The 27,310-nt window shown below is 40.6% G+C and overlaps 1 protein-coding gene across 1 annotated transcript in view; it reads left to right on the forward strand.

Annotated features, from left to right (window-relative positions):
* The window catches only part of LOC124606768 (inositol hexakisphosphate kinase 1-like), a 74,257-nt gene that overhangs the window by 39,372 nt on the left and 7,575 nt on the right, over nucleotides 1–27,310 (forward strand). Inside the window, exon 5 of the mRNA XM_047138822.1 lies at nucleotides 2,500–2,751. Coding sequence (XP_046994778.1) covers nucleotides 2,500–2,751 — 252 coding nt within the window. The remainder of the gene's footprint in view (nucleotides 1–2,499; nucleotides 2,752–27,310) is intronic.

Here is a 27,310-nt window from a genome sequence, read left to right on the forward strand (position 1 = left end):
TCCATGCTGCCCTCCAGTGCTAAATTTGTGATCCCTTGATGCCTCAGAACATGTCCTACCAACCGGTCCGGGTTCAGGAGCCATAGCAGTTTAAAATTTAAACAAGCTCATGTAGCTGCACAATTAACACGTATCCACATCACGATTGGTTTGTGATGTCATCAGACTGATGCTAATATCATGGAGCTTGTAGAGGAGAAGACTTGGCACTGTTTTCTATTTGTGGCACTAATGCTCAAAACTTATCTAATTTCAGTCCTTCTTTTTTCCTGTTAAGTTGTTTCTGTGCTTTTGAAATTCTCAGTATATCATAGCATAGTAGTGACTGTATCTTAATGAAACTATAGTATCTATGGAATGAAATCAGTAGTTCCCTGGTCCCAATGCATGATTTGCTACTGCCAGTTTATCTGTTTTTCACACATAACGATTGCTCTTGTGTTGCTTAAGTTGCCCACATGTGCAATGGATTTTATGGAGATCTGGTGTGGCATGCAGAAGGCATAGGTCCTCCGTAGTGATTAAATATTTAAACACCTGTCTTGTTGGTTTAAACACTGTGTCAATATTGTCATCTTAGTACTCTGCTGATGAATTCTGTGACTGTTTTTATGAATGGGAGGCAAACTTTCCCTTCAGTTGGTTCTTTTTCACCAGAAGCTCTAGATCTTCTTAGGGGATAGTGCACCGTTTCTCTCTTTCTCATAGTAAGCGTTTGTTCTGACCCAGTAATTCTTCAATCTTATCGACCTTATATTATTTTCTTAATCTGAAATCACCCTTCCCATTGTCTGCCTGTTGATCTTAGTTAGTAATCTGTTTTATTTGTTATTAATATTCTTAATTTTTAAGGATTTTAAATGTTATGGTCTCGTTCGTGGGTTTCATGCATGACTTCCTTGATATCTGTAATCCATCTAATGTTGCCCTTACTGTTCCACAATTTCTCTATTAGTCTCGTGGTACTGCTTTTATTATTATTATTATTATTATTATTGCTGTTATTGAGTCATGACTAATGTCCAAAGAGTGAAATGATCATGCTAAAAATTGGTCCCATTTCATTGTACACTTCTGTTAGAAGCTTGTCTCCAGTGTTCATTTTCTTGATAGTTTTTGTTTATGCGCACTTTAATTATTCTACTTTCTACCATCAGTATTGTTTATTTCTGTACTGCCACTTGTTTAGAAAATAATTTAACTTGCATGTGCCAATTTTTGGCTTTGAAACTGTTTTGTAGTGTTTTAATTCTGTGGTTACTGAGAAACCATTTTGTTGTGTTTATTCTTGGTGATGATAGCACTTTAATCAGTTTTTCTGTTGAAGTTGTGTGTTACTTCTGCTAAATATTTAAATTAGTTTAGAATTTTTACTTGATGTTTTCATTTTGTGATTTTGTTTACATTTTAATGGAGTGCAAGTTGTATTTTGATAAGAGAGTGAAACAAAATTTACTGGAGGTCCTTCTCTTTTTATTTGTTGATAAATGAGGTGGAAGTTTAAAAGCTTGAGAAGGGGGGGGGGGGGGTCAGGGGAACCCAAAAATTTTTCAGACGTGAGATTTTAGTGTGTTGAAAAATGGTTGGCACCATTTTTAAGCCAGTGATCAGTTTTTTTGCTTTAGACATTATACAATTTTCTGATCATTTCCTAAACTTGCTCGGATTCCCCTGTTGATCCATACCAGAGGAATTACATTTTTGAAGGGGTTTTATTATCTGAAAAGGTGTGTTTGGAAACAAAGATGAAGGGTGATTTCAGCATTGTAGCAGAATTGTTCATCAGAGTGGTGTGTCACTTTGCTTTGCAGTATTGTGATTAGCATAGTAAGAAGCCTGATAAAATGACCAGTTTTCATTGGGTATGCTGTTTTCTTCACAGAACAGATGATTAAAAATACCCCTAAGGTGCATGGGGATTGTGAACTGGTTTGAAGACTCAAAAACAATAATCTACACTAACACTGAGATATCATTTGTCTACCACATTTTACAATATTTTCCCAAGCCCATCCTTTTCATTTGATTGCAGCATTTGGAAGAGCCAACTGGTTTAGATCGTTTGCACAGAGCAGTGTAGGAATCAGCAAAAGTGGAAAAATGAGGGGGTGGGGATAAAAAGTATCAAATTTTAAAATGCTAACGACCCGTGTGCTATGAAGACTCTAATAGGAGTTCTTAATGAAAGAACTTTCAAAGCTCCCCCCCCCCCCCCCCCCCCCCCCCATTATTCATGATTCACTACTTCAAAAGTAGTACAGTTAAATAAATAAACATTCTGACAGATTTAGAAACTATGCAGTTAGAACACACATTTTGATGCTGTTGGGGGTCTTTACATTTCTGCTTATAAGAAAACAGTCTGGAACCATTCTGATAGTTTTGCAGAAAGTATATATATTCTCATAAAAAGAAGAGCATTGACAGTGTCTTCATAAGTATTAAGTACTTTATTGCTAGAACAAAATTTCATTCAGCACTGGTATTACTGATTTGCAGGTGTATCAGGTAACGACACAGCGCTTCGTGTGCCGTAATAAGTTTTTCGGTCGCAGTCTGTCTGTCGGAGGTTTCCAGCAGGCAGTGAGGCAGTTTCTGCACAATGGATCACATTTGCGATCGGATGTTCTCGGCCCCCTAATAAGGCAGCTTGAGGAACTTGCTGCAGTGGTGACTCAACAGGAAGCAACCCGTTTCTATACAACATCCTTACTGCTGATATATGATGGTCTTGAGCACTCCTGTACAGAGGTGGGTGCTATTACAAATAAGTGCTTCTGTCTGTGATAAACAAATCTTTATGTATGAAAATTCAGTAGAAAAGTAGGGAGGGGTGATAGAGATTAACTAGTAAACCCCTGATTCTCTAAAAAATCATATTCCCGTGTATAAAACAGCCTGAGTTCTCATTACGTTGCAGGTGAGTCAATGTGTTAAATATTTGACAGTAAGTGTGCAAGTGAGAAAAATGTGGAAAAGGTTTTAATTATGTTTAAAGTTTGTTGGAAGTTGCTAAGTGTTCTCAGTATAAAGTACTGGATGAGTATATTCTGGGTAACTTGCACTCCATTTTAAGCAGAAGCTAGTTTTTTATGCATCTCAACATTTGTGGCATCATATCTCCTGAACTAATGTGCCGTACAGTGATATAATTTTGCAGGTATATTCAGTGATACATGTGCATGCTGTCTGCAAAATGTGTCATAAATAGAGCTAGTAGTAAAGAAGTCATTAATAAGTGTCATGCCTTATTTTTAAATTTCACTGCACAAACGGCAAAAGATAGTCAGCGATAAAAAACTTTTTCCTTTATTATTTTTGGGGATTGTCAGTGAAAAAAAGTTTTGTAAAGGTTTGAAATAATTTGTAAAGTTCTTTGGATGTTGCTAAGTGTGCTCATTCTCAAATACTTGACAAACATCGTCTGCATAATTTGTGTGCTGAGTGTTACACTGCCTTAAAACGTGTACACTGTTTCTAACTGTAATACTTGTATTATTGTGTTAAACCTTTCACATGAGGTTTACCTCTTAATGAGTAAAATAATGTTTTTGTTGCCCTGGAAGCCGTAAGATATGCAACCTGAAACTGGGACAGGGTGCCATGAACTAGCTTGGCTGTTTATTTATTTTTATTCATTGTATTTTTTTTTTTTTTGCATGGAGACACCAACTGGTGTCTTTTGCGAACTTCATAGCATTTTTTTACAAGTTTAGTACAATATATATATATTTTTTATAAGTTTAGTAATTTACCAAACGAAAGTGCTGGCACATCGATAGACACACAAACATACACACAAAATTCTAGCTTTCGCAACCAACGTTTGCCTTGTCAGGAAAGAGGGAAGGAGAGGGAAGGAGAGGGAAAGACGAAAGGATTTGGGTTTTAAGGAAGAGGGTAAGGAGTCATTCCAATCCCGGGAGTGGAAAGACTTACCTTAGGGGGGAAAAAAGGACAGGTATACACTCGCGCGCGCACACACACACACACACATATCCATCCGCATATACACAGACACAAGCAGACATTTGTAAAGGCAAAGAGTTTGGGCAGAGATGTCAGTCGAGGCGGAAGTACAGAGGCAAAGATGTTGTTGAAAGACAGGTGAGGTATGAGCGGTGGCAAATTGAAATTAGAAACTAGCTGAGATTGAGGCCATCTCCGGAGTTCAGACAGGTTGGTGTTAGTGGGAAGTATCCAGATAACCCGGACGGTGTAACACTGTGCCAAGATGTGCTGGCCGTGCACCAAGGCATGTTTAGCCACAGGGTGATCCTCATTACCAACAAACACTGTCTGCTTGTGTCCATTCATGCGAATGGACAGTTTGTTGCTGGTCATTCCCACATAGAAGGCTTCACAGTGTAGGCAGGTCAGTTGGTAAATCACGTGGGTGCTTTCACACGTGGCTCTGCCTTTGATCGTGTACACCTTCCGGGTTACTGGACTTGAGTAGGTGGTGGTGGTGGGAGGGTGCATGGGACAGGCTTTACACCGGGGGCGGTTACAATGGTAGGAGCCAGAGGGTAGGGAAGGTGGTTTGGGGATTTCATAGGGATGAACTATGAGATTACGAAGGTTAGGTGGACGGCGGAAAGACACTCTAGGTGGAGTGGGGAGGATTTCATGAAGGATGGATCTCATTTCAGGGCAGGATTTGAGGAAGTCGTATCCCTGCTGGAGAGCCACATTCAGAGTCTGATCCATTCCCAGAAAGTATCCTGTCACAAGTGGGGCACTTTTGGGGTTCTTCTGTGGGAGGTTTCGGGTTTGAGGAGATGAGGAAGTGGCTCTGGTTATTTGCTTCTGTACCAGGTCGGGAGGGTAGTTACGGGATGCGAAATCTGTTTTCAGGTTGTTGGTGTAATGGTTCAAGGATTCCGGACTGGAGCAGATTCGTTTGCCATGAAGAGCTAGGCTGTAGGGAAGGGACCGTTTGATGTGGAATGGGTGGCAGCTGTCATAATGGAGGTACTGTTGCTTGTTGGTGGGTTTGATGTGGACGGACGTGTGAAGCTGGCCATTGGACAGGTGGAGGTCAACGTCAAGGAAAGTGGCATGGGATTTAGAGTAGGACCAGGTGAATCTGATGGAACCAAAGGAGTTGAGGTTGGAGAGGAAATTCTGGAGTTCTTCTTCACTGTGAGTCCAGATCATGAAAATGTCATCAATAAATCTGTACCAAACTTTGGATTGGCAGGCCTGGGTAACCAAGAAGGCTTCCTCTAAGCGACCCATGAATAGGTTGGCTTATGAGGGGGCCATCCTGGTACCCATGGCTGTTCCCTTTAATTGTTGGTATGTCTGGCCTTCGAAAGTGAAGAAGTTGTGGGTCAGGATGAAGCTGGCTAAGGTAATGAGGAAAGAGGTTTTAGGTAGGGTGGCAAGTGATCGGCGTGAAAGGAAGTGCTCCATCGCAGCGAGGCCCTGGACATGCGGAATATTTGTGTATAAGGAAGTGGCATCAATGGTTGCAAGGATGGTTTCCGGGGGTAACAGACTGGGTAGGGATTCCAGGCGTTCGAGAAAGTGGTTGGTGTGCTACCAACGTTAACTCATCATTTTGTTTACCAAGAAATAACAGTGAGGTATCGTCTGCATAGGTTACCAGTTGGGAGTTGAAAGGTTGCTCTATATCATTTATGTACACTAGGAAAAGGAAAGGGCCCAAAATTGAGCCCTGGGGTACACCTTGTGTGGCTGTCTCATATTTGGACTGGAAATTAATGATCTGATTATTGATTTTGTAAGTCAGCTTTGTACACTGCATGCGGCTAAATAAATATGTAGCCAGCAATTGCTTGGATGCAGCATTTACATTGTATGACTCAAGTTTACTTAAAAGTAACTCATGGTTTACTGAGTCAAAGGCTTTAGTAAGGTCTAGAAATATGCCAGCTGTATGCATTCCTTGATCAAGGGCACCATACGTTTTGTGAAGAAATTCCATAATTGCTGTGATAGTACTATGATCTTTTCGGAATCCGTGTTGTGTCTCTGTTAGGAACTTATTTTTCAAGAAATAGTCACTAAGTTGTGTCAGCAGCACAACTTCAAATACTTTGCTGAAGACAGGTATTAATGATATGGGCCTGAAATTTGAAACCTCTTCCTTGGATCCTTTTTTATGCACTGGTTTAACTGTGCTCCATTTCAATACATTTGGAAATGTATGTTCTCTGATACTGCAGTTTACCACGTGGGTGATTATTTTAACTAATTCCTTATTACATTTTTTAATCACGATACTACTCAAACCATCGCATCCAGATGAGAACTTATTCTTTAGGTTATTTATTATCCTGCCTATTTCTTTTTCACTTACTTGTTTGAATTCAAAAGGTGGCTATTCAAAGGGGCAGAGCTTTACCTCACTACTCACAACTGTGTTATTAATTGGACTAACAGCTGCAGATATAAAGTGTTTATTGAAAACATTGCAGACTTTATTAGGATATTTAATTGTGTTTCCTTCATGTCTTATAATTAAAATTTCAGTTTCTGGCTTCGGTGTGGCTTTGCGAAATTGATTTACAATTCTCCATGAGGTCTTGGCTATATTGTCTGATTGAGCTATTTCACTGCTATATATCTGTTTTCTTAGATTTGAAAGCTCTTTCTTAAAGATTTTCTTGGCTTCGTTGTGCTTGGCCTTAAAAACCTGCAGGTTTGTTGACTTGTGTAACACATCCAGGTCCTGGAGTAATATTGATGTTCCATCCTTACTGGTATGATTGCACATAGAGATGAAACAAATTATCTTGTACTAATAGCCAATAGGTTATTAATACTAATTGTATATCACACTCTGTCTGTATACTGAATGAAATACAAGTGTAGAATCTCAGTAATTTACTTTCCAACATGGTTCTATAAAGATAGTAGGACCCCAACTGATAATGTTTTCTTTGGTGAAACTCAAAGCAAGAAAATAACTGTTTGTTCAGTAACTAATGCTCTCTCTGGCTGTGATGGACAGTTGGATAGGATAAATAACATATTGCCTTACAATACTGGTATGCCTTAGTGGAAATCAGTTAGAATAATTAATGACTCCAGATGTTTACAAGACATGATCTGACCTTTAGCTGTCTGCGCAAGTTAATCAGGAAGGACATTAAACAGCCATGTTAAAAACTGTGGATCACTGGAGGGATTAAAGTATCTTCTGAAAGGAAAAGGAACATTTATCTACTGGCAAAAACAAGTAGGGATCCTGAAGTTGTTGCATACTAGAGAAACTAGTCAAAATTATTGAGAAAGGTTATTAAAAAATCAAGGAACATGCCCATGATGTCAAAAATCAGTAATTCCGGCCGCAGACTTAAGGCTGTATGAAATGTTGTGACAAGAGTGAGGACAACCAGCCACAGAACAGGATAACATCATTATTGAATTAAATGGAAGAGCTATAAATGATGAGTGACAGGTAGAAAATATATTTAATAATCATTTCTTAAATATAGTAGAAAGCAGGACAAACAGCTCAAGAGAAAAATCATGGCAGTAAGTTGAAAAATAACTCTCATAAAATTCACCCATATGAATAGGCCTATATCAGCAACTTCTGTGTCTGAAATTAAGAAAATTCTAGTTTCTCTGAAAAATAAAAGTTCATCAGGTTTTGATGGTGTTTCCAATAGAATACTTAAAATTTGTTCCCATATAATAAGCCCATTGTTATCTGAAATATGTGATGCATCACAAACTCAAGACATTTTTCCAGAGAGACTGAAATATATGAGTGTTAAACCCCACTTTAAGAAAGGTAATAAGACAGAAGTCAATAGGTACTCACCTATTTCCTGCTGACATCACTTTCCAAGATTTTTTGGGAAGTGAGGTTACTCTAGAATACTATCTCACCTTAGGAACAATAGTATCGTCAGTAAATCACAGTTTGGGTTTCTCAAGAGTTACTCTACCGAGAATGCTATTTACACATTCACTCACCAAATTTACAAGCATTAAATAATGAAATAGCACCAAAAATATCTAAGATATTTGACTGCACGAATTACAGAATTCTGCTAGCTTAATTGAAGCTTTATGGATGTGATGGTGTAGCAAACCAATCGATAATGTCATATCTAACAAAAAGAATGCAGAAAGTTTGCATTCCACCCAGAATTAATAGTGTGATTCAGCCTGCCGATTAAACAATTTTGACAGTGTAAAGCATTTTTCAGAAAATTCTTGGGCACTAAATTTCCAATAGCTCCTTGTCATTTCAGGTTTATCAGCAGAACAGTATTGTTGAACTTCAGTCATCTCTGCATTGTCAGTTTGCATCACCACATTATGAAAATTCAAGGAATATAGTCCAGGCACATAATTTTGACTTGGGGGGAAAAATCACATGTCGGGTTCCCCAAGGCTCAATCTTAGGTCCATCATTGTTCCTCATATATGTAAACGATCTTCCATCTAATATACAACGAGCAGAATTAGTTCTTTTTGTAGATGACACTAGTACTGGAATGACTGGTAAACATTGTTGTTAAAAATATCATTGACTGGTGTCCTGTGAATGATTTTGCCCTCAGTTGTAAGAAGAGACAACTCATTCAGTTCTGCACATTTAAGGGTACTACGCCAGTGATAAGTGTAACATAAGGCGAGGAAATAATAAATAGGGTGGACTCTTCAAAATTCTTACAAGGGTATGGTCCAACCTGACATGTCAAAACCTAACCTGAAAAGGAAGAATAGACTAAAGTAAGGCACTGCCAAAATTTTAGCTACTAAGATGCTCTGCAAGTATTTTTTAAATGTTAAAGTTACTCATTTTTGTCACTCAAAGAATCACTTACAACAGCAGTTTATACAGCCCTAGCATGCGAATCAGCGAATAGACAGAAGCAGCCGTGATGAAGATGTGGCACTATGTAGTGTGAAGTTCAAAGTGCACACACATTAATTTTAAGCATTTAAACCATTTCAAAAAAGTCTCGTAGCATTAATTCTTTAAATAACTTGCACTTCATGTAGACAGCTAAACTGTTGTGGATGGAATTGTTACCCAAATGAGTAGCAGAGGAAAGAAAGTCAATACAGCATATGATGTTACATTGAGATGACTCCCATCAATCATGACTTTAATTTGTTGACATTAAATATTTTATGACAGTTCTTGTAGCACAGTTCTTATGAGTAAGAAATGATTGTGGCTATTGTTCTGCATACAAGGCATACTTCATCAAATTCGTAAAATGTGATGATGCAAACTGACATTGCGGAGATGACTGAAGTTCCACAATACTGTTCAAACCTGAAATGACAAAGAGCTATTGAAAATAATATTGCCTGAGAATTTTCTGAAACATGCTTTACACTGTTGAAATTGTTTTATCAGCAGGATGAATCACACTATTAATTCTGGGTGGAATCCAAATTATATTTACAATATTTTCACATTGTCCTTCTAAAGGGGGTTCGTTATCTCCAGGCCAAGAGTCCAACAAAAGAAATGAATTATTCTGCAAATGATAAGAAGACATTTCAGATGTAATATAGAAAATAATTCTTCCAATTTTTGCAGATTTAGCTGCATCAATTACATGACTTTTGCAAGTGAACAATGCTTTTTTTAAAATTTTGGCCCTAACTTGTACTGATGTTCCTGAAGACAGGTACAAAGCTGCAGAAATGGTAGTCCACTGATACTTATCACTAGCATTGTTGTATACTAATGTCATAGCATTGATTGACTGTACAAATCCTTTTTATTTTATTTTATGTTTTGGATGAAATTATAAAGTGTGGTTTGCACAAAGCCTAACTGACTGGCTTTATATGCAGTTTATATGAGATAATTAGAAGCTTTGTCTTTACATCAGCTACAAATTTCTGTGTAGTACTACCTATTAATGACATCTCCTTTACATGTTCACTTGAAGTAAACTTCACAAATTTGCAACTTCCTTTTCTGTATAATTTCCTAAATCTAACGAGGTTGAAGATGGCTGGAAATATGTGACGTTCATCTCCTTTGCAATTCAGAGGCCTAGTCTCGAAGATCTCCCTTGGTATAAGTGCACTCACTCTAACGAACAGTTCTATACCTTGTGAATAGTTTCCTTTTACACCTTGCAAGTATCATTTTGACACATATTTTGTACTTCATGTAAAGCTTTCTTCCATTACACAATTTTTATTCAGATTTTATGAAATGAAACCAGCTTTGCAACTGCTTAAGTTTAAGCATTTTGTCCCTCCTTTGTTTATCAAAAAATGTACAACCTTTTCTTTGTCATTGAAAGCTATCACTGTACATGTTTTCTTTGTGGTAGGAGAGTACTGACTTTTGTTGTGGACGTAAATTAGCACATCATTCATTGTTTGAAGCAAAATTCATGGAATCGTAATAATTATTTCATGCTTCTTCTAATGTTTACACAATTTCTAAAGAAATGTTGACATCATTGGGGTGAGTGAATCATTGGGGTGAGTGAATCATTGGGGTGAGTGAATCATTGGGGTGAGTGAATCATTGGGGTGAGTGAATCATTGGGGTGAGTGAATCATTGGGGTGAGTGAATCATTGGGGTGAGTGAATCATTGGGGTGAGTGAATCATTGGGGTGAGTGAATCATTGGGGTGAGTGAATCATTGGGGTGAGTGAATCATTGGGGTGAGTGAATCATTGGGGTGAGTGAATCATTGGGGTGAGTGAATCATTGGGGTGAGTGAATCATTGGAGTGAATGTCCAAGAAATTAATTAACAAATAAGATGTATAGGTCTTCAGGAGAAGTAGGTGACTTTGATTGCATACCATGATCTTCATATTTCATATTCACAATGTTGAAAACATTAACTGCACTCCACTTTACTGTGAAACTATGGATCCTAAAGACAGATGCTATTAGCAAGCATATACTGAGAAATCACAAACAAAATAAAATCAGTTTTATCTCCATTGTTGATACTTAATGATACTGCAAAGGCAAGTGTTAACTATTATGGATATTAAATGAGTTGCAAACTTGAGCAAATAGTAACTATGAACAATTGTCAGAGAAATCATAAGTGGAAACTGAAATTTGATCTACAAATTATGATGGCATTGTGCAGTGTTATGTTAACTGATGTGCCATCAACCAAGCACATCTGTCCACTGTGTTGTGCATGCACTGTCTGCTATAGCTATGGCAGTTGTGTACATTTTGTATCCTACCTGGCAAGCTATGAATTCGGCAAAAAAAAAAAAAAAAAAAAACCACTTGCAGTGTGTACTAGCAGCTAAACTGTTGTAACTGAGTTTCTTTCAGTGTATTCTTCATGTACAAAAAATTTCAGGGCAAGTTTCAGCATGTCGTATTGGACAGTTCCCTTGTTAGATGTCCATACTGATGATACTTTAAACTGGAAAAAACACTTTTGGAACTCCTAAAACAACTTAGTTCACCCTTATTTGCACTTAGAATCATTGCAGATGTTGGGGAGAGGTAAAATCAGTAAGCTGATATATTTTGCATATTTTCATTCAGTAATGTCATATGGAATAATGTTCTGGGATAAATCACCTTTAAGGAAAGAAAGTCTTACTTACTCAAAAATGTGCTGGAAGAATAATGTGTGTTGCTCATGCATGATCATCTTGGAGACAGCTGTTTAAAGAGTTGGCATTCTGATTGCTGCTTCACAGTAAATTTATTACCTCATGAGGTTTATTATAAATAATCCACTACAGGTCAAAAGGACCAATGATGTCCATATTTACAATACCAGAAGGAAAAAGACATACATTACTTAACATTAAGGTTGTCTTTAGCACAGAAAAGGGTGCACAACACTGCAACAAAATTTTTGATCACTTACTCAGTGATATAAAACGTCTGACAGACAACAAAGTAAAATTTGAAAACAAAGAAGTTTCTCCTTTGACAACTCCTTCTATTCTGTAGAAGAATTTCTATTATTGTAATGCGTAGAAGGTGGTGGGTAGGAATGAACATCTGTATATTAAACGAAAGTCTTATAAATGTTCAGCATGTAGCCATATTTACTAATTAATATGTGAATCAGTATAAAATGACTCATTCCACATCTTTAAGATTTATTGTGCAGAATGAGCCATGGAATGTGAACCTACCTACCTACCAAACTAGCTAACAAACCAATATGTAAATAAGCACACCAAATTAATCTTAAGCCATTCAAATGAAAACTTTAAATTACTGCTCCAGTTTACGAAAGAAAAAGTGACACTGCTGGCCATTAAAACTGCAAAGTGAGGGAGGATAGCAAATAAGGAAACTTGCCATGTGCATACGTTATAGTAGGCAGAATACATGATTAACTTTGTAGGTGGTTTGGGAACATACGGGGTGCAAAATTTAGTTTACGGAGTTGCCACCTCTGACTGCCATGACTGCATGAGCAACATGTGTTTAAAGTTACCATCACAGACACTGAAGATAGGACAGAACTGTTGGCCTTTATACATCATAAATATAGCAGCTGCTGTCCAACTTACCAGCTATGCAAATGAGAGGTGATTTTGTATATGCAGTGGCACCCATACTACCACATCAGGTTTTGGGCCCATATGACGATGATGATTTTGATTATGATGATGAGTGCAACCTGCAAATTTCATTCTACTAAGTTTCCACACTCTAAAATGTCTATTGTGATGTTCTACACACAACCAGGACTTGAATGAAAAGACATGATGAAACTCCTGTGTTCAGTGTTGTCGGGCATGCTTGTATCTGCTGCCATGTTAAAGAAAACAACAGCACTCATCATGATGACAGTCCATGGTGCACCAGACATCATAATGCTATCTGTGTGAATTATTATCTTTCAAGAACAGCAGAGGAGTAACTAAGCAAAATGTGCAACAATTAGAATTAAAAGAATGTTTGAGCTTCGATGTTTGAAGAAAGGAATGAGACATTTAAATTTCATCCAGAAGAAATGATTTCTCTGACAAAGAGGAACATTCCAGAAAAAGTCTGGAGCTCCTGGATAAGAAGTTAACTGGGAAGTTATCCTTCTATTTGTAAAAACAAAGGTTGCACTAAAAGTCTGTTAAGGGGACCTGAGCAATATATGGCTCTTGATCTCACTGCCAGGTCACATTGTGTTCATCCCACAATATTTATTAGTGGAAACTACTTGTAATAGTTAGATGTTTGCCACTGGTTACTGCTGGCAAATAACAATTTCTGGTGTCCACATTGCGACAGCCTTCTTTACGAGGACTCATCTGAAAAACACATGGAGAACCAAGTTGCTTTGCTTCTAAATTGATGATGATGGTGTGTCCGGGTCCCGTGCTAGGAACAGAGCTGCAGCCTTCTGTGTTTGCACTACGTCATTGGTGCTGCTGTTAAGCAACATTGTAACTGGGAGACGAAAACTGGTAAAGTAGGTGAATCCTTCACTTCGCTGCAGTGCAGCTGTCATTGGAAATTCATATATGTATATATTTTGCAAGTGTGATGTTTTGGGCTGTACTTCGTTGGTATCCTGAGTCCTTTCTTACACCGCCATTCAAATAAGTATGGCCTCCCTTATTGCACAGCCACAGAAGGATGAAGCTGGTGCATTCATTTGATCATAAATAATCTGGTGTGCTGTGTAGGGCAATGATCTGCCATTTCAGATTTACCTGTATGGTCCAGGCATGTATGAGGGTGGTGTTGATCACATAGGTTTTGAACCACATGACGTATCTGGCCAATATAGACATTCCACAGTCACAGAGAATCTTGTATACTCCTTTTTTCCTGAGACCAAGATTATCTTTTACAGGACCTACAAAATTCTACAGTTTCATAGGAGGATGAAAAAACATATAGTGTTTTTGTTCACAGAATTCTTCCAATTTTTGAGGAAATACGGCTGAAGTATGGTAAGAAATGAGTTATAGTGGACAGCCTTAAAACCTTCCTGCTTTTTGCGGAATGAGGTTGACGCATTTGTAGTATGATGTGGAAAATACAAAGCCCATGTTTCTTCAGTGATCAGATTTGCTCCATCAGTATATTCAGTCTACAATGTATGCGGAGAGAGTGTGACATTTTGATCAAATTTAAGCACAAAGGAAAGCTGATGGTACACTGGGGCACAGCATGCACTGCAAGCCATCTTGCACTTATTTAAGTTTGTTGGCTGAAAGTTTTCTCCACCCTGGATAACGTGGTGTATTTTGCACTCAGGGCCAAAGAGTGTGCATTTTGTCCAATCCTAATAGCCTGCTAGTTAAGGATTAAAATTGGAGAATAGTTTTTCAACAAAAGGCTTTTTTGAAAAATAAATTCATTGCATATTCCACCAAATACAAGAACATCTGACAGAATAGAATAAAGAAAGGAAGACAGCTACTATTACAGCTTTTTTGCAGTGCTTCAACAGTATTTCCTCAAAAACAGGAAGAGGCCTCAACAGATACACCTTTAAATGTGTCTTGAGTTCCCCAGTGTAATGGAGGAATATGATGGGTCCTGTGAAAAGCAGTCTTGGCTTTAGGAACCCAGTGTAAATGAGATTTCATGTGAGTCTGGAAAGCTGTTATAGCACACCAACTGTATTTGGTCAGAAATGTGCAAAGTAGGAAGCAGCTTACAACCGAGCCAGCTGCAGGCGGCTGCAGATGTCATGCCTTACAAAACACAGCCGTCACACATTGAGATGCAAGACAGTCGGGCAAGATGTGGAACTAGTTGACACAGCAGCAACTAAGTAGAAAAAGGTGGAAGGCTTTTCACACTAGCAACCGCACGAGTGTTCAGTATACATGTCTCAAGGCATAGCAAAGTCCAAGCAAGCACAGCCTATACCAAGCAACTTTCGCACTGAAATATTGTTGTATTAGGATCATAGCACTATCACCACAGGGCTGTGACACTTGGTGCACTATCTAGAATGCTGTGCAGGGTCCGCTGTTCGAACTAATCAGGGCAGCCTACCCTGAGATGCGAGACAGAGCCACCACAGGTCCCGCTAACCCCTGCATGTTGGCTACAGCACTCCTGCACTATTGTGCGTCCCTCCCCCCAAAATGTCCCCACTCTAATTCAGACATTGGATCAGGGCATAATAGGGGAATCTGAAACAACTACCTGCACGATAGTGACATGCAAAACAAAAACATGAATGATGCACTCAAGGCAGTTAAGACACACTTTATTGGTTTGTGCAAGCAAATTCTTCAAAGGTGCTGGAGAAAACTGATGATGGGCTTGAAGAAGGTGCGTCAGAAAAATTTGAAAACTTGACAGGTATGGTATAACAAATTCCCAGATGTGAAGACACGCATATGTGTGTGGTTCATGAATGGGTATTTGTGGACCATTTGCAAGAAATCATAAACCAAGAATTGTCAACAGTGTTGCATGATGCAGTCAAATGCTTACATGATTAAAACACCTGAAGTATAGGATGTGGATGATAAGAGTGCCAGTTAACGACTGTTTTCAAGCACTACTGGTAAGCCTACATTAAGATCTATCTTTCAAAAAATGTACTGGATATGGTATAACACAGAAATTACAATATGTGTTGTTGTTGCTGTTATTATAGGTTACCCTAAGATTTGTTGAACAATGCTGGTTGATGCCCTAATGAAGCAACAATGGGATACCACTGCTCGAAAATGAGTGGAGGGACACAGGAAAAAAAATTATTGAGTGTTTTGAATGCGAGATTCATATGCTACAAAATATTAGATACTTACACTGTGTATTAATGTACTGTAATCCTGAAAATGTAATTTTAACTTTAATGAAGAACATAAGCATACATTATGAAGAGATTTTTGAATTACTTTGACCTACAAAACTTTTCAAAAGTATGTATTCTAATTACAATACAACGTACTGTAGTACACATTAGATTCATAGCTTAACCGAAAAACCTATCCGAAAGTGCGCGCAAGCACACATCGTGCACACGTGACCACAATTTTCAGCAGCTTGGATCAGAATGCAACTGTCACATAGAATGGAAGCAGCAGTGTGGAGGGGCCATGAAAGAGTAAGGGATACTGTTCGGCAGGAGGTAGGGGGTGGGTGAGGCAGAACGATAAAGGAAGAGGAGTTTGGGAAAATGGAAAGTGGGGTAGCCGTAAATAATTGTGAAATTAGTAAAGTAAACAGTAAAATTAGTTATTCATTCTGAATCAAATAAGTAATTTAGAACTATCCAGTGCAATAGTCTTTGTAAGCTGCAAGAAAATCCACAGCATGGTATTTACCTTCTCCTGGAAAAGTTTGTCCACCACATGCCTGCATCATTGGTCACCAAACATATCCAAAAGCACTGGATAGTTCTAAATTACTTATTTTATTCAGAATGAATAACTTATTTTACTGTTTACTTTACTAATTGCACAATTATTTACGGCTACCCCACTTTCCATCTCTTTTTCTCAGATTGCTATCTGTGACTGCCAATTCAACCATCAGCAAATTTTTGCTTTTATTACAGCTTTTTATTTTCATCCACCTGAACCAGAGCTTGTTTTGTCTCCTCATCTTGTGTGTTACACAGAAGTCTGCTGTAATCAAGCTGAACCATCAATTCAGCCTCAACTGCATCAATTCTGGCAAACAAATTCCTTTCCATTTTCCCAAACTCCTCTTCCTTTATCGTTCTGCCTCGCCCACCCCCTACCTCCTGCCTAACAGTATCCCTTACTCTTTCATGGCCCCTCCACACTGCTGCTTCCATTCTGTGTGACAGTTGCATTCTGATCCAAGCTGCTGGAAATGGTGGTCACGTGTGCACGATGTGTACTTGCGCGCACTTTCGGATAGGTTTTTCGGTTAAGCTATGAATCTAATGTGTACTACAGTACGTTGTATTGTAATTAGAGTACATACTTTTGAAAAGTTTTGTAGGTCAAAGTAATTCAAAAATCTCTTCATAATGTATGCTTACGTTCTTCATTAAAGTTAAAATTACATTTTCAGGATTACAGTACATTAATACACAGTGTAAGTATCTAATATTTTGTAGCATATGAATCTCGCATTCAAAACACTCAATAATTTTTTTTCCTGTGTCCCTCCACTCATTTTCGAGCAGTGGTATCCCATTGTTGCTTCATTAGGGCATCAACCAGCATTGTTCAACAAATCTTAGGGTAACCTATAATAACAGCAACAACAACACATATTGTAATTTCTGTGTTATACCATATCCAGTACATTTTTTGAAAGATAGATCTTAATGTAGGCTTACCAGTAGTGCTTGAAAACAGTCGTTAACTGGCACTCTTATCATCCACATCCTATACTTCAGGTGTTTTAATCATGTGAGCATTTGACTGCATCATGCAACACTGTTGACAATTCTTGGTTTATGATTTCTTGCAAATGGTCCACAAATACCCATTCATGAACCACACACATATGCGTGTCTTCACATCTGGGAATTTGTTATACCATACCTGTCAAGTTTTCAAATTTTTCTGATGCACCTTCTTCAAGCCCATCATCAGTTTTCTCCAGCACCTTTGAAGAATTTGCTTGCACAAACCAATAAAGTGTGTCTTAACTGCCTTGAGTGCATCATTCATGTTTTTGTTTTGCACGACACTATCTTGCAGGTAGTTGTTTCAGATTCCCCTATTATGCCCTGATCCAATGTCTGAATTAGAGTGGGGACATTTTGGGGGGAGGGACACACAATAGTATTGCCGCTTTTTAACTCGTGAGGCTGTGTAGCCACGTTTCAGTTAATAAGATATCTTTTTAGATAGGCCTAATTCAGTTAATCCCAAAGGGGCCCGCAGCTCTTTTGTGGGTACATGTGTGGCACGCACAGGGCTCTGAGCTGTTGCAGCCTGTCTTCCCTCATCAGTGCTGCTTTCCTGCCCCATATCCATCCACTACCTCCCCCTCCTGCCTGCCACTTTCTCCCTCACTGATTCCCTTTATGATAACCTGGCTATTCTCTCGGTTCTGCTATTCCTGTACTATCTTGTCTTGCTTTTCCACTCTCTCTCTTTTTTTTGTATTTCTCTGGTGTGCCCCTTTGGGTTTCATTTTTCTGTAATGTGAGCCATTTGAGAAAGTACTCTCTCCCTAGTGTCTTTGGCTCCCATGCCCTTCCTGTTCTTTCCTTTCCCTGCTGGCCTGACATTTCGTTTACCTCTTTGTCTGCCTGTTTTCCCTTCCTCTTGACTGGAATATATGTTTGTGTTGGTCCTACCTTGGGTTTTGCCCCTTACATCATGGGACAGATGACCTCACTGTTTGGTTCCCTCCCTCCCAACCAACCTAGTGTCTTTGGCACGAGTCCCTTTCACCTCTCCTCTTTCCTCCCTCCCTCCCTCCCTTCATTCCTCACCACAGCCTCCCTTGTGTTCCCCTCTTCTCCCTCTCCTCACTATTTTACCAGCAAGTTAGCTAGTCCATGTGGTGGAGCTGTTATACCCGTCTGGCTGAGGCTGCTAACAACACAGGGACATGCTTCTGGTACCTGAGCTGTCACCACCTTGTGTATGTCTAGGAGTGGTTGCTCATCTTTTTGGGGCATCAGAACTCCCAGCAGTGACTGCCATACCAGGTGGCCCTTGCTGTGGCTGAGTGGTGCCCACAGGATGAGCCCTGGATCAGAGTGGGTGGTACTAGGACACACAATTTGCACGTGAAGTGTGCTAAACTCCACACTTCATTGCCTGGAAGGAGGGCCGGGCCTGCTAGCTTTCTGTGTTGCTTGGTTTGTTCCAGGACAGATGGGGAGGCTTTTGCCACTACCAAACCACTCTTTTTCATAGAACACATGGAAGATAATTTTGGTGAAGTTGACTCCTTTAGTAAGATGTGCTCTGGTTCCCTGCTGATCAAATACTCTTTTGCCAGTCAATTGGCATCCCTTTGTCTTTGTGAGAACTTAGGAGACTCCTCTCCAGTCCTTAAATATGACACAAAGAACAAACACTATTCAAACAAATCTTGAAGCCCAATTGTCATCCTCAGCCCTTAGTCATCATTGGATGCAGATACAGAGGAGCACATGATCAGCAAACTGCCCTTCCTGCTATTGTCAGTTTTTGTGACTGGTGTTGCTACTTCTCAGTCAAGTAGCTTCTCAACTGGCCTCACAAGGGTTGAGTGCATCCTGCTTTTCAAACCACTCAGCAGACCTGGTGTGTGACCCATACAAGCACTAGCCAAGCCCGACAGCTCTTAACTTCGGTAATCCTGACAGGAAGTGGTGTTTTCACTGTGGTAAGGCTGTTGGCTAAATATGGCGTAGGGAATTATTTTCATCACTGACCTCCTCCAACAGTCTGATGGGGAACTCGGGACTGATCTGGCATGGCACAGTGCACATTTCATCTGTTGAGTTCAGAGAGGTTCTAAGGGCAATTGTGTTGATACCGGTGCTTTTAACCTGGCCTTTGAAGGGATACCCTTCCAGAAAAAGTCAAAGTTACGATTTATCATTTTGACGTGAGGCTCTGTATCCCACCTCCCACATGCTGTTTTAGTCACAAGTCCTTGCGATGTGAGGCGGCTCCTGTTTGTGTGGCTGCCATCTCCATGTGGGGAATTCTTCCACTCCACCACCCAAGTTTGTGAACTGTTTGGGACCACATTCTCCTCACTAGTCATGTTGCTCAACCTATTAAAAGGACAGAAAGATTCCAGAATTCAAAACTCTTGACCATCTATCCTACTCTAAGACCTGGCAAATTTGATAATCTCCACCCAGTATCTTTAATATCTACCTTTGCTTCTGTTGAGTACTTTCCTCCTCCTCCTCCTCCTCCTCTTCCCCTTCCTGGCAATATGCTGTCTTTATCTCCCCCAGACTGGTCTCCCATGCTTCCTGCTCTTCTTGCCCTCCTTTGACAGTTCCCTACTCTCCTCCCTCTCCTTATTTCCATGGAGATTTTAATGCCCGTAACCCTCTGTGAAGTGGTACTGTGACAGGTGTAGGATTGTTGAAGACCTGCTGGCAGGGCTTGATCTGTGCCTCCTCAACAGTGGAGCTCCCACACACTTTAGTGTGGCTTGCGGCACTTTCTACGAACGCAGATTTGGATGCCATGTAATTGGCTACCATCCCATCTACTTCACCACATGAAAGCATTGGCGAGTCTGTACAGAGTTTGACTGACACGATTCTCTTGGGAGCTGCTTCAGTGATTTCCTCTTCCTTGAGTTCTCCCCAATGGAGGACTGTCCCTTGGTTGACCCCCGAAATCGCTGTGGCTATTAAAGACTACCATCGTGCCCTCCAACACTATAAATGGCATCCACCTCTCGGGCACCTCCATGCCTTTAAACAGCTTCATGCCCAGGCCTGTTATCTAATGAGACATCAGAAATCGATTTGTCGAGAATGTTGCTCCCATAGGGCTGCATACTCCCTCTTCGCAGGTATGGGCATAGATCAGGTCCATTTGTGGCCAATGTCCTCCCACAGGTGTCTCAGAAATTTCTCTGAATGATGTTATTCTCACCAGCTCAGACTCCCTTGCTGAGCATTTTGCTCAGAATTGTGCCCAGGCCTCAGCATAAGTCCACTGTCCACCTGCATTCCATCTTCTCATACACCGTCTAGAGTGACTTCCTCTATCTTTTGTTCCCTATCGCCAAAAACTTAATACCACATATAGTGAATGGGAATCCACCAGCACCATTGCTCTCTACTATAGAATGGCTACTATAGAATGGCTCCTGGACCAGCCCAGGTGCACAACCAAGTGCTTCAACAGTTATCAGTGGCTAGCCAACTTAATGTAATTGCCTTTTTAAAAACATCTCTGGATAATTCCCTACTCAGTGAGTGAAAGTGTCACTATCCCAGTTTTGAAATCAGGTAAACTGCTGCTTCAGATGGACAGATATTGTCCAATCAGTATAACCAGTGCCCTCTGCAAGTTATTTGAACATATGGAGAGTTGAAGCCTGCATTGGATCCTTGAATCCTGCGACCTTTTGGCCTGTTCCGAGGGTGGCATTTGCCAAGGCAATTCAACTGTATGTAACTTAGTCCACCAAGAGTCTGTGATCCGAATGGGTTCTGCCTTATGTCAGCACCTTTGATCCGCATGAAGCTTGTGGTACAGCATGGCACCATCACATCCTTTCCACCTTACATGAGTCGGCCCTCCATGGCCCATTTCTGATTTTTATCTGGAACTTTCTTTCACATCACACTTTTCAGGCACATGTTGGGACCATCCATAGGATCTCTCATCTGCAGGAAAATGGGGTTCTGTAGGTTTCCATTTTGGGTGTCCCTCTCTTTTTAGTGGCTATCTCTTGTCTGGTGACAGCTGTGGGTTGCATGGTCTCTCCTTCTTGATCTGCTGATGATTTTTGTATTTATTTTTGTTCCCCCATGATTGGCATTGCTGAATGCACACTGCAGGGAGTGATTCACAGAGTGCAATCTTGGGCTCTCACTTTCGCTTCCAGTTTCAAGCTGCCAAGATCTGCATTATCCATTTCTGTCATTTTTGTACAGTGTATCCACATCTGGATTTGTACCTTGAACCAGTCCCTCAATGTGGTGGACTCTTATCATTTTTTGGGACTGGTCTTTGATGCCCATTTGACATGGCTTCCCCAGCTTCATCAACTAGAGCAGACATGTTAGTTGCACCTCACGCTCTTCAATGCAATACCAACTGGGGTGTGGATCGTTCTACTGTGTGCTGGATCTACAAAGCATTGGCCCAGTCCTGTCTAGATTATGGGAGAGCCTTGAGTACATCTCAGCGTCACCTTCGACGTTACAGATGCTTGACCTGATGATACACGATTGCAGAGAACGACTGGCAACTGGCCCCTTTCTTACTAGCCCAGTGTTCAGCCTCCTAGCAGAGGTAAGGGTTCCAACATCTGTGTTCTGCACCAATAACAGTTGATTGTTTGTATACACTGCTACTCTGGGCACCCATACTACAGTCACCTACAGAGGTCCACATACTGCGATGAGAGCCCAGGTCTGGCGTTATGATCACCATCCGTGTCCAGTTCCTTTTTCCAGAACTTCATCTTTCCCTTCTACCATTGCTTCTCTGAGCCTGTTCATGTACACCTCCATGGTTTGTCCCCCTTCCACAGCTCTGTCTTGACCTATCACTAGGCCCAAAAGACTCTGGCCATCTGAGACCTTCCTTCACCAATTCTCCAATCTCGGTGTGTTTAGATGTTCTGAAGTACCTATACTGATGGCTCAATGGTTGCCGGTCATACTGGCTTCGATTATGTTCATGTAGGATGTAATGAACTCCACTCCTTGCAGTGTTTCCACTGCAGAGTTCGTAGACATCTCTGTTCCTGCACTTGAGTCCTTCCTCATCAGTAGCAACTCCTTGAGCAGTTTATAAGCTCTTATCCAGTATCACCTTCATCATCCCTTGGTCCTGACTATACAGGGCTCCCTTCTTGCCCTCAATGAATGTGGCTGCTCAGTGGCCTTTGTTTGGACTTTGGCTCATGTTGCAATCCTGGGGAATGGACTTTCTGGCAGGCTGGTCAAATTGGCTACAGGCAAGCCAGCTCTTGAAACTGGTATTACAGCACTGGTCCTTTGATCAATATTACGTTAAGTTCTAAGGGTCTGGATTATGGAATGGCATACTCTGACTTCACTGAACAAACTATGGGTGATAAACAGACAATGAATTTGTAGAGGTCCTCCATGCAGGCCTCTTGCAAGGAGTCCATCATTCTTTGCTGGCTTTGCATCAGCCATGCTTGGTTTGATTCATGGTCATCTCCTCCATCATAAGGTGCTGCCCCACTGTCATCATAGTGCCTGTTTGATGTTAGACCACATTTTGCTGGACTTTCCTAACCTAGCAGCTCTGTGGCAGATGGTTAATATTCCTGACTCAATACCCCTGGTGTTAGTGGATGATGCCTCAGCAGCTGACCTGGTTTTACAGTTTATTTGTGAAGGGCCTTTTTATCACTATTTCTAGGGGAGGGTGCCTCAGCCTTTCAGCCCATTGAGAGGTTGACAGTGCGCCCTGTTACCCCCTCTGTCCCATGCAGGCAATGGCTGTCAATGCTTGCACTGCTCCAGCCCTCACCCTACCCATTCTTTTCTTTTCTTTCCCCTTCTCACATGTTCTATTTTGCTCAGGGTTCTTCCTGTGCTCCTCTTGCAGTGTCCATATCACTAGTCTTTTCTGTGTGTTGTTGGTTGGGGTGCCTCTGGTAATTGGTGAGGGCAGGGTAGTATGCCCCAATGCACTTTCTGCCTTTGGGGGGCCTCTGGTAGACCCTGAGGTTTTCTTTCCTTGGATTTTGTGCTCTAGACCTTTCTTTGCTGTGCAGTTGTGGAGACTTGCCTGTTCCACGTTGGAGGGGCAGATGACCTTTTAGTTTGCTTCCTTAAATGGTTAAACCAAGAAACCAACCAACCTAATTCAGTTAAAAACTTTCCAACTTTTGGTACAAGCTGATCACTAAACCATTTGCTAAAGAGGTCACAAGACATTCAAAAACTATTTTGGACACTGCAAAAAAACTGGTAGTGCATTAAGGCTACATCCTTCAACATTCTATGTTTCTTAGACTTCTCAATACATATTGCAGGCAGTCTTTGTGCCAGAAGCATTTGATGCCAAAATAAAAGTTATCTGTGTGTGAGTTTTTTTCCCCCCTTGTTCAGAAGTTTCTATCCTTGGCTAGCTAATGATTACAAAATCAACTTGTGTTTCGTTGGCATTGTAAATTTGGGCCTTAGTGTAGCCTTGGGAGTAATCTTCAAACAATGCTTTCAGAAAATCAACAATGTCTTGATCTGCAGTAACTTTTCTCCACATACACTCAATTCCCAAATGCCACATGTTTATATACCTTTCAAAGCATCCAGTTTGAAGAAAAATCTTTCCTTACATAGCAATTCAGCTAACAATTTAGCTGCCCTTTTTTTTCTGGCCACTCTTTCGTGACTGAACCAAAACTTTAGAGCTTAACGTACTTTCTAAAGTCTGACATTTTCAGTGTTTTTCTGTGAGGTCTTTTCACAGTTGACTCTAGAAATATAAATTTAGACTTCACCCATTCTGAAACTATAGAAAACTAACCCCATAATTAGTCACAACAGTTCTCAAAAAACCTCCTTTCCTAATTTCATTGGCAGCAGCTAATTTATGAACAAAAATAATCACAACATGCTTCTGATTAGTCCCCATAGCACAAAAATGCACATGCAATGAAGAGAAACAACCACTCAAATGCACTATTGTTGACAGTGTAGCTTTGTTTAGAGTGGCAAATCAGTGGACGGGTATGCAACTCAAGGTTCAGGCTTTCACCTCTCCCCACTAACCGCAAACCATCTCACACTCATCTGGAATTATTTCTGTGAAGTAGAGTGCTCTCTCTCTCTCTCTCTCTCTCTCTCTCTCTCTCTCTTGCCCCCCTTCACATAAGTTTCGATTGACTTGAGTTCAGTTAGCTGGGGTTTTACTGTAATTTTGATATTTTGCTAAGTTTCTCTTTTGTTGATGACATTCCAAACAGTTCAATGTCTGTTTTTTCATTAATTTTAATTTATTAATTTCTTCTCTTCCTGATGGCTTTAACATTTGCCTAAAAAAACTGAAGTGTTAGTATCCTGTTTATTTTTAAAGTAAATATAGTTTTTTCACAGAACTGGAAAAGATTTAAGTGACGTGTATTATGCACTGGGCCATACATGTGTATTGTTGGTTGAAGTCTTAAAAGAAGAAAATTTCCATGAAAAACAGTCAAAATTGAAAAAAAAAAACTGCCAAAACTGAGACAATGGAAAGATTGGATAGATAAATTATGAATATGAATATACACTGATGAGCCAAAACATTATGACCACCTGCTTAATACCTTGTTTGCTCATCTTTGAAATGAAATACATCACTGATTCAGTTTGTTGGTAAGTTTGTGGAGGTATGTGGCATTAGAAGTTTTTGCGCAGGTCGTGTAAATAATGGGCCGCTGATTTGTGTATGTGGTGATGGGGTCTGATAGTGACCTAGCTGCACTTAATAGGGTTTGCATCAGCCAAATTTGGCCGAGACATAAACACGAGTTCTCTATAATGCTCCTCAAATCACTTTAGCACGGTTCTGGCTGAGAGACATGGACAGCTGTACTGCTGAAATATGATATTGCCATTGGGGAACACATCAGGTGTTAAGGGATGCAGGTGGCTCGCAGTTGTCAGTGTGCCTTTGATTACTACCATAGGCCCCATGCTCAAACTAGTGTAATGAAAATGTGATTCACTCAAAGAGCCAAAACATTTCTATTGATCAGTAGTTAAATCCAAATGATCCCGCACCCACTGGAATCATAAAATATGAAGGGAATCATAAATCATGATGATGTTGGGTCAACATATGAACACTTAGGAGTGGTCTGATTTTGGGGACAAGCACTTCCTGCTTAACACGTACATCTGTATCTGGGCAGAGGGCATGTCTCCCAAACACTGGCATGAAGCCACTGTCATACCCGTACCTAAGGACAAACACCTTCCTTCTAGTTACCACCCCATTTCTCTAACCAGCTGTGTTTGCAAGCAGATGGAACGTGATTCATGCCCAGCTGATACGGTGGCTAGAGTCTCGCAATTTACTAACCGCTGCACAGTATGGATTTTGAGCACGGCATTCTGCACTTGACCACTCTGTCACTTTATTCACCCATGTCATGAATGGTTTTCTCAGGAAATCCGACTGTGGCCATTTTTTTTCGATTTGGAGGAAGCCTGCGAAAACTGCTGGAGGACCGGTATCCTCCATACTCTCTACACATAGGGCTTTAATGGCCACATGCCCATTTCCTTCAGGAATTTTTGAAAGACCGAATTTTCAAGGTACATGTGGGTTCTGCCTTGTTGGACACTTTTATCCAGGAAAACAATGTGCCTCAGGGTTCTGGTCTGAGCATTGTCCTCTTTGTTATCTCCATTAACCCTATCATGGCCTGTCTTCCGCCGGGCATTGTAGGCTCCCTTTTCATTGATGACTTTGCCATCTATTGTATTCTCCATGGACTTGTCTCACTGAGCAGCGTCGTCAGCGATGTCTCGATCGCCTTCAATCATGGAGCATCGACAATAGCATTCATTTTTCCACTGATAAAACTGTTCGTATGAATTTCTGGCAGCGCAATTGGTTTCTTCCACTGTCTTTACATCTGGGGCCTGTGTTGCTCTTCTGTTCATTGAAACTACGGAATTCCTAGGACTCCTGCTTGATAGGCAACTTTCATGGTCATCCCATGTGTCTTACCTGGCAGTGCGCTGTATGCAGTCCATCAGTGTCACATGTGTCCTCAGTGGTACTTTCTGGGGGCCGATCGTACCATCCTCCTCCATTTGTACTGGTCCCTTGTCCGTTTGAAGCTAGACTATGGGTGTTTCGTTTATGCATCTGCACGTCCACCCCCTCTTATGCTGTCCTAATAGTATTCACCATTGTGGCATTTTTTTGGCCCCTGGTGCCTTTTACACTAGCCTGGTTGAGAGTCTGTATGCAGAAGCTGCCAAATTACTGCTGTGCTACTGCCATGACTTTCTTCTCAGTAGATATGCATGCCATTTGTCTGCCATGCATGGCCACCCATCCTATGCCTCCTTCTTAGATGACTCCTTCGATCGTCAGTATGGAGTGCGAACCTCTTCTCTGTTACCTCCTGGAGTTCACTTTTGGCTCTTGCTCTAGCAGCTTAACTTCACGCTGCCTGCCACTTTCCCAATGGGTGTGAACCCTTCACCAACTTGTCTTCATGCAGCAACCCATCTTCACCTTTGTCTTCATTCGCCTCCTAAGGACACTACTCCAGCCTCACTCTATTGCCTTCGCTTTCATGGCCTTTGCACAGGTCTTCATGATAGTACCGCTGTATTCACTGATGGCTCTTGCACTGACTGTGATGTCAGGTGTGCCTTCATCATTGGCATCAACCATTTTCAGTACTGGCTTCCAGAACACTGCACAGTATTTACAGCAGAGCTTATTTGTATCAGGCCACGCAGTACATCCGGTGACACAAACTTTTCAATTGTGTCATCTGCTTTGACTCTCTCAGTGCCCTTCAAAGCCTCTGTGTGCTATAGTATCTAAGGTTCTGGAATGTGAGGCCTTAGGTAACTACCAGTCAAGGCTGAGTTGCAAAACACCCTTAACATCTGTAAAGGCATGGTTACCTGTTCTGATATAAAGAAAATGGACCCTGCAGAGTTACATGAAGAATGGAAAAATGTTGGCATTATGGAAGTGCAGAGCTATAAGATGAGAGTAAATAGTTCATTGGAAAAATCTGCAACATTTATTTTAACATTTAGCATTCCAGATTTACCTAAACACATCCTCACAGGCTATA

The sequence above is a fragment of the Schistocerca americana genome, chromosome 3 (genome assembly GCF_021461395.2).
Source record: "Schistocerca americana isolate TAMUIC-IGC-003095 chromosome 3, iqSchAmer2.1, whole genome shotgun sequence".
NCBI lineage: Eukaryota > Metazoa > Arthropoda > Insecta > Orthoptera > Acrididae > Schistocerca > Schistocerca americana.